The 7,474-nt window shown below is 40.7% G+C and overlaps 1 protein-coding gene and 1 long non-coding RNA gene across 2 annotated transcripts in view; one reads left to right on the top strand and one right to left on the bottom strand.

The window, feature by feature from the left end:
- Positions 1–4,263: 4,263 nt before the first annotated feature.
- LOC116865004 lies at positions 4,264–6,321 on the bottom strand. Its single transcript, XR_004382141.1, has 4 exons — positions 6,118–6,321; positions 5,310–5,371; positions 5,092–5,137; positions 4,264–4,377 (listed from the first exon to the last, which is right to left on the bottom strand). It is a non-coding gene; the product is annotated as an uncharacterized LOC116865004 (long non-coding RNA).
- An 88-nt stretch (positions 6,322–6,409) lies between these two features.
- ANKRD42 (ankyrin repeat domain 42) overlaps positions 6,410–7,474 on the top strand; it is a 62,527-nt gene continuing 61,462 nt past the window's right edge. Inside the window, exon 1 of the mRNA XM_032852956.1 lies at positions 6,410–7,390. Coding sequence (XP_032708847.1) covers positions 7,333–7,390 — 58 coding nt within the window. The 5' untranslated portion in view covers positions 6,410–7,332. The remainder of the gene's footprint in view (positions 7,391–7,474) is intronic.

Below are 7,474 nucleotides of genomic sequence, written 5' to 3'. Positions count from 1 at the left end.
TTTTATGAGCTACTCTTCATGAAATTTAACTGGAGATATAACTGTAGTTAGAATGAGACAAAAAGATGTTTAACATACATGTTAAAAGGAGTTCAATGGAGAGACCTGTTGAGAGAGGACGGACAGACCAGAGATTTATCAATAGCACAAAAGGAATAAGCTTTGAAGTGGCAGAGGGGTAATACTTCCTCTGAGATGATCACAGGTACTTAATAGTTGGAACTGAAAATCCAATTCCTAGTTTTTCTTTGAGGTAGGAGGTTGGATACTGGGCAGTGATTTAGATGTGTGGCCCCCAAATTTTGCTGCATTACCATCAGCAAATATTAAGAACAGATGGTCTCTGAAGGGTCTCATTTAGCAGACTCTGAGATCCCTCTACCATTTAGAAAGCTCTAACATGCAAATAATGTCAATTATATCTGAACTTTAAAAACCCCTTGGGTAACTTGAATAGCTAGATCTGATAACTGATCTAGAAAACAACAACTTCGTAGTCCCAAAAGATGGAAAAATAATAGTCAACACCTATCAATGGGAATTAAAACTAGTAAGTAATCTACACTGTAAAGTGTAGCAAGGAAAACCCAAGAAAGCCTCATGTAAGATGAAATATTTTTTGAAGAGCTGAAGTTTGTGAGAACTAAAACATTTCCCCAAACCTGAAAATTTCATTGTTTGTACCCTCTATGTTCTGATTTTAACATAATCTGCTTACTTAAAACTTAGAAGTATTTTCCAGAACAGTAAAGTTAAACCTAAGTTATCTGTTACTTAGCTAAAAATAAGCTTCAGAAAAAAAAAAGACCTACCTATATAATAAAAATTCAGATTTTCAAGTAAAAACTAAACCCAAAATAGACAATTCGTTTTGTTTTCCCAAACTTTGTTTACAACCTGTTTAGCAACTACTAAATACTACAAGAAGTTTATACAAAAATATTCAGAAAAATACATGGCATCTCACTGTGCTGGCAAGTGAAAAGTTTTTAGCAAAGAAGAGATAATCTGGAGGTAGAAATGGAGTCAGGCTATTGTAAAAAAAGAAAAAAAAGGGGGGGCCTGCACTTCTCTAAAAGTAGGGTTTTCTCCTAATCCTATAGAGTTGTGCAGGTGGGAAAGAGCAAGTTAAACAAGAGCAAAAAAGCACCTGCAGGGTGAAAGTTTGGAGAGGTGTCCATCAAAAGGAGAGCAAGAATGCCTGGGAAGCAAGAGAAGAGAGTATTTAGCTATTTAGGCCTAAGGAAGTTGGTTACCAAAACACATTTAATTGAATTTTTGGCCTGGGGTTGGCCCCGCTCCCTCCTCTGGAACTAAATTCAAAGAGCTGATTTATGGGGGATTTAGGCAGAGCCCTCTGGAAAAGCTGAGAGGTGGAACCTTAAGTTTCCTACTTACAAAGAGCTCCATTTCTCTAGAATGCCAAGATTCCCACTTCAGTGTGTTCTGGAATGGTTCACGTGAGACATTTCCTTCAGTCAGTTCCTCACTTACCTTGACATCCTGTGCAACTGGGGTTTTTATATCTTGACTCCTCTGAGTGTTACCAATAATTGGTAACTGCCAAACCAGTGCAAAACACTGCCAAAACCAGTGTTTTTCTTAGCTTCTTAATCTTTCCTGACCCACGTACTCCTTAGAAGTACTTTCTTTTGCTTTATACATATTTTCCTGTGCTTCTGTATTTTTACTTAGAATTTTTGTAAAATTAAAAAAGTCTTTTACATCTTTCTTGTTCTATACTGAGTTAGATCCTTTGAAAAAAAAACTTTAAAAAACTAAATGAGGTTGCATATGTATTGCCTTTTTTCATTCACTTTATCTTTTTCCATGTTAATAACGTATATCTCATTTCTACAACTGTGTAATTATTTCATAGGCATGTAGCATAATTCAGCACTGTTTCACTGAAGTGAAAAGTGTCCTTTTACAACCATAACACTTTGCAATGACTAACCTACTACAACAAAATGTTATTTTGAAGATTTTACAACTGGGTAGTTTCTGACTGAAGGGTAACGTATGTTTAGAGTTTCGAAAGATACTGCCAAATTGTCTTTCCTATTTAATCTCTCACCAGCAGGGTCTTCAGACCTCTTTTAGCACTCTATCCATCTTTTAGTTTTTATCATAGTGCTGTGCAGAGTATTCCTAATGAGTTCAATAAATTTTGTTCACCCCCCCCAACTGAAGTACAGTTGACGTACAACATTCGTTAGTTTGTGTACTTGCTTTTGGTATTTTTCATCACTTTTGTTCATTAGTTTTTCTAGAGTTACTCTTTCCTCAGACTTGGTAATAAACATTGTCTACCTCTGGTCTAAACTTCATGGTAATGTAGCTTTTAAATGTTTATGTTTTCTCTGTGATCTCTGGGGCTTGTATTGCTTAAGAAGGACTTCCTAAGATATAAACAACAAATTCCTGTATTTCCTTCTAGCACTTTGATAGTATCTTTAAAACTGAAATTTTTGCACATGAAAATGAAGAGCTTACATTTCTCTATTTGAAAGGCTACTGCTATAATAAGTGTATACATATATTTCTGAATTCTAGTTTGTTCCACTACTTGTCCAGTCATATTCCAGTTACCTCCCTGTTATACATACCCTAGCTTTATAGTTCTGATGGGTATTTGGGTGAGTTCTCATTCTTATTTAAAAAAAAAAAAAAACATTTTGGTTAATCTTGCACCTACATTCTTTGAGATAAAAAATTGTCTTGTGGAGTGCCTGGGTGGCTCAGTGGGTTAAAGACTCTGCCTTTGGCTCAGGTCATGGTCTCAGGGTCCTGGGATCAAGCCCCACATTGGGCTCTCTGCTCAGCAGGGAGCCTCCTTTCCCCTCCCCCTCTGCCTGCCTCTCTGCCTACTTTCGCTCTGTCAAATAATTAAATAAAATCTTAACAAAAAAAAAAAATCGTCTTGTTTTTCTCCATTAAAAATTGTTACAATTTTTAATTGAAATGCAACAAATTTATAATCTGAGTAGAATCTGATCTTTAAACACTGAGCCTACTCACCTAGGGACAAAGCATATCTTTTCATTTATTCTAATCTTCTGTAATATACATAAAGCTTTATGGATTTTTAATGTAGGTTTGGCTTATTTCTTGATAGATTTCTAGAATGTTTCACCATTGTTGGTGCTAATAGGAGTTCTTTACATTTAAAAGTTAATTATATAGTTTATAAAAAATCATCTGTATCTTGCTGAGAGCTTACCATCTTCCTGACAATGCTGTCTTATGGATTTTCCAGGTAAACAATTTATCTTTATTTCTTCCTTTCTAATTTCATACCTTATCTCACTTATCACTACTATACTGGATCCAAAATTCTCAGAACAATGTTGAATTGTATGAATGACAGAAGATATAACCTGGATCATGAAATTGTTTGTTTACTGCTGGTTGATACCCTTCCTCCAGTTAAGCAAACTTCCTTTTGTTACTTAATATAAATCGTATTTTTAAAAAAATCAGTAAATCTCAAGTGTTTTTTTCAGTATCAATTAAAGTCATAGTTTTTCTCCTTTATCCACTAATGTAGAAAATTTTCATTACTTGTCTGATGTTGACCATCCTTGTACACGTAAGATTAACCCAACTTGGTTATGACATTATTCTCTAAATGCACTGCTGGGTCACAGTCTCCTTAGTTTTTTTTTTTTTTTTTTTTTGCATGTATTTTTAAGTGAGACTGAGCTATATTTTATTTTACTATCTTTTAGAGTCTGCTATAGTTATGCTCCTTTCATAGTTGGGACACACTCCCATTCTTCTCTATGTTTTGTTCCTGGTGACCTTCGTCAGGGATATATAGGGCATTCTTTCATGATTATCAGTTCATTAAGGTTTTCTAACTGTAGAGCCAATTTTTCGGAATCTGTATTTTCCTAGAAAATTGTCCAGGTCAATTTTCAAGATTATCTGTATAAGGCTATTCTAGATTCACTTCCAATTTTGGAAGTCCCTCTTATCTGTAATATGTTCCCTTTTTTCCAAATACTGTTTTCTTCCCTTTTCTTCTTTAGATTTGCTAAGTGTCTATTCTTTTCAAACAGAAGGCAATATTATCAATTTTATTTTCTATTTCATGAATATCTTATTTTTATTCCTTTACGTTTATTTTGGGAGATTTTCTTTTTTCTGCTTCTCTGCTATTTTGGTTTTCTTTTCTGATCCTTCCTGCCATTTGTGCATCCTTTAAGGATGTGCTGACCCTCACTGAATTTACCCATATAGCAACAAATGAAACCTTTACCATTATTATGTAAGTGGCTACAAACTCTCTATTAATTTGGAGTCAGTCAGAGTGGGTTCCAATTCCCCACCTCCTATTATGTGATCTTGGCCAAATGTGAGCAGTTTCTTCATCTGTAAAAACAGAATAATACAGATTAAGTCTGAAACTATTTGTAAATCATTTAGCATAGAAACTGGCCCCTATTAAAATAACTCAATCGATGTCTGATAAGACAAAACACCTCAGTTGCTCTATTTCTAAAAATAAGCAGACTGGGATGACTAATCCCAAATTCCCTCCCAGCTGTAAAAGAGATGATTTTCGGGGCGCCTGGGAGGCTCAGTGGGTTAAAGCCTCTGCCTTCGGCTCAGGTCATGATCCCAGGGTCCTGGGATCGAGCCCCACATCGGGCTCTCTGCTCAGCAGGGAGCCTACTTCCCCCTGTCTCTTTGCCTGCCTCTCTGCCTACTTGTGATCTGTCAAATAAATAAATAAATAAAATCTTTAAAAAAAAAAAAAAAAAAAAAGATGATTTTCATTCTCTCAGTTCATCCACGACAAACAACTGACCATCAAGTCACATGCTACCCACACTACAGCTACTAAGCTCTCCCCTCAAACGAAGTATTCCAAATGTCAGGAACACCAAGAAATACAGCCCCTACCTCCCAGAAGCTCAGAGTCCTTGGGGAGTTAGGGTGAAGATCAACTGTTAAATAAGTAATTTTAAAATAATGTGAAAAGTGGTCTAATAAAGGCTGTGGAAATTCAGAGACTTTGAGAATTATGTCCAGCAAAAATCAAAGCTCTAGGTTGGATACCTAATTCAGGTACTTAATACTTACTAGCTGTGAATCTTCAGGCATTAACTTTGGTGCTTTTTGTCTCTATCTGTAAAAAGGAAGAATAATACGGTTCCGATAGGTTACGTTAAGGATTAAATAACAAAACTAACAGAAAGTACTTAGTACAGTGTCAAACTCACACTCACACAAACTCAGCAAATGGCAATTATTAGTATTATCACTATTACAAGAGGCTATGGAAGTTAAAGTCAACTTACTGTACTTCAAGAGAGATAAGATAGGGTCAAGGTAATTTCCCAAATGTGTTTAAGAACAAAACCTGTGGCAAAGAAAGAAGGAGGGGGAAAAGGGAAAAAAAAAAGTTGAAAGGGGAATTAAGGTGGGTGATACCCTTGGAGGGCCAAGAATTCTACTGTATTCTCTGCTGCTAGCACTAAATCCAACCCATGTATTTTCTTCTTCTTTTAAGAAGGCTCCACGCCCAACGTGGGGCTGGAACTTATCACCCTGAGATCAAGAGTCGCGTGCTCTACCAACTGAGCCACCCAAGTGCCTCACTGCCCCTGGCCCCACCCGGTTATTTTCAATAAAGAGTGAATGGAAGAATATGTTAAGCAATAAGGTTAGATAAGAAGATTTGAGCCAAACTGTTGAAAGTGAACATTTTACATTAAAAGGAGCCTTGGATTTGGGAGTCAGGAACCCTGGGGCAGTCTTTTGACTATTGACCTGCGTTTATACTGGTTCCGTAACTTACCTGTTTGTCCTTAACGAATTACTGATACCTTGAATCGGCTAACCTACAAACCAGAGACAACACCTACCTTAAAAAAATTATTGAGAATTAAGTACCAAGCAATTACCGAAGAGCCTGGCACTAATAAGCATTTAATAATGAAAGCGGCTGCAGCTGCTAACTTTTCCTTTGGGTCTTTCTCCGCACCTGTGAAACGCTAAGGTAAGAACATATTTCCTCCAATGCTCCAGCAAGCACTGAGAAACTATACTAGGTTTGTCAAGGACGAAGAAAGGCCCCACCCGGCCCGCGCGACACAGGTCACCTACGCAAACTGCAGTCCTGGAACCTCCAACCTGCTTCGTTGAGCCATGGAAAGCGCGACGGATGCTAGGCCATTAGAGAAAAAGGGCCTAGATAATTTGGATGTGAAGCCGTACGGAATTTCACAAAAACCTGTCCTTACCACCCTCCGACGTCTCTAGAGGAGAAGCCTAGAAAAAGGTGGAGGGGAAGCCGGAAGTGACGCAAGGCCGTGAGGAACAGGAAATGACCGCAGCACGCCGGAAGTTTACCCGTTTCCAAGGCAGCGGCTCCTGCACACCTCCACCCGGGTGGCTGGAGTCGGGAGGCTGGAGAGCAGCTTGGAGGAGAGGGTACTAGCCCACGGCGGCCGCCGCCGGAGCGACTCGCGGGGAGTAGCAGCCGAAGACGGCGGCCGCCTCAGTAGCCACCGCGTGTGGAGGATAAACGGCCGACACGGCCAACGCCGGGGCCAATTAAGGCAGAGAGTTAGCGAAGACCAGGACTGTAGTCCCAGCGAAGACAGGGAAAGAATCCGTGAAGACGGCGGCCACCTCTGTAGGGACTCTAGCAGAAGACTAAGTGAAGACATCGGTTTCTCCGGCAGTGACTCTAGAAGAGTCAGTGAAGACCTGGGCAGTGTCTCTCGGGAGAGAGTTACGGGAGACGGTGGGCGCCGTCCCAGTAGGTCCTGGGAGAGAGTAAGGGGAGACCAAAGCTTCAGCAGCAGCGACGTGAATTTAAGTGAAGTCGGGAGCCACCAAACTAGTGACTGCGAGGGACTGGTCAGAGAAGACCGCGGCCTGTGCTTCAGTGATTCTTGGGAGGGTGTCAGAGTAGTCCCGGACCCCCAACCCAGTCACTCCGGGGAGAGAGGCAGTGACTACTGCAGACGCCGCCTCAGTGACTCTTGGGAGGAAGGGAGTGTCGATGGCGGCCACAGCCTCAGTAATTCCTGGGAGGGAGTAAGTGAAGACCGCGGCTACGCGGCTAGCGACTCCTCCGGGGTGAGCGTCAGCGTAGACGCCAGCCGCTGCCTCCGTGGCTTCTGGGAGAGAGAACGTATAGACGAGGGCTTCCGCAGCAGGAACTCTTGGGAGAAAACCCGGGAGGATCGGGCACCCGATCTTAGCGACGACGAAGGCAGCCACTGCAATGGCTCGTGGGTGACAGCAAGTGAAGACCGCCGCAGCAGCGGGGGCCTGGACTCAGGTCCTCCCCGGAGTCGGAAGGATCGCACCATGCCAGGGGTGTCCGATTCAGGCCCTTCCACCTCCTCTAGGGAGAGTGCAACCCCGTGTGAGTCAGACTGCTTCGCTTGCCTTTGTCTCTGCCACTCTTTTCTGATTTCATCCATATCTGCTTTGGCCCTTTCTGGCAGTT

This window comes from Lontra canadensis, unplaced genomic scaffold (assembly GCF_010015895.1).
Source record: "Lontra canadensis isolate GAN:19392208 unplaced genomic scaffold, GSC_riverotter_1.0 scaffold7, whole genome shotgun sequence".
In the NCBI taxonomy this organism is placed as follows: domain Eukaryota; kingdom Metazoa; phylum Chordata; class Mammalia; order Carnivora; family Mustelidae; genus Lontra; species Lontra canadensis.
This window is presented reverse-complemented; position numbering and strand designations above follow the sequence as displayed.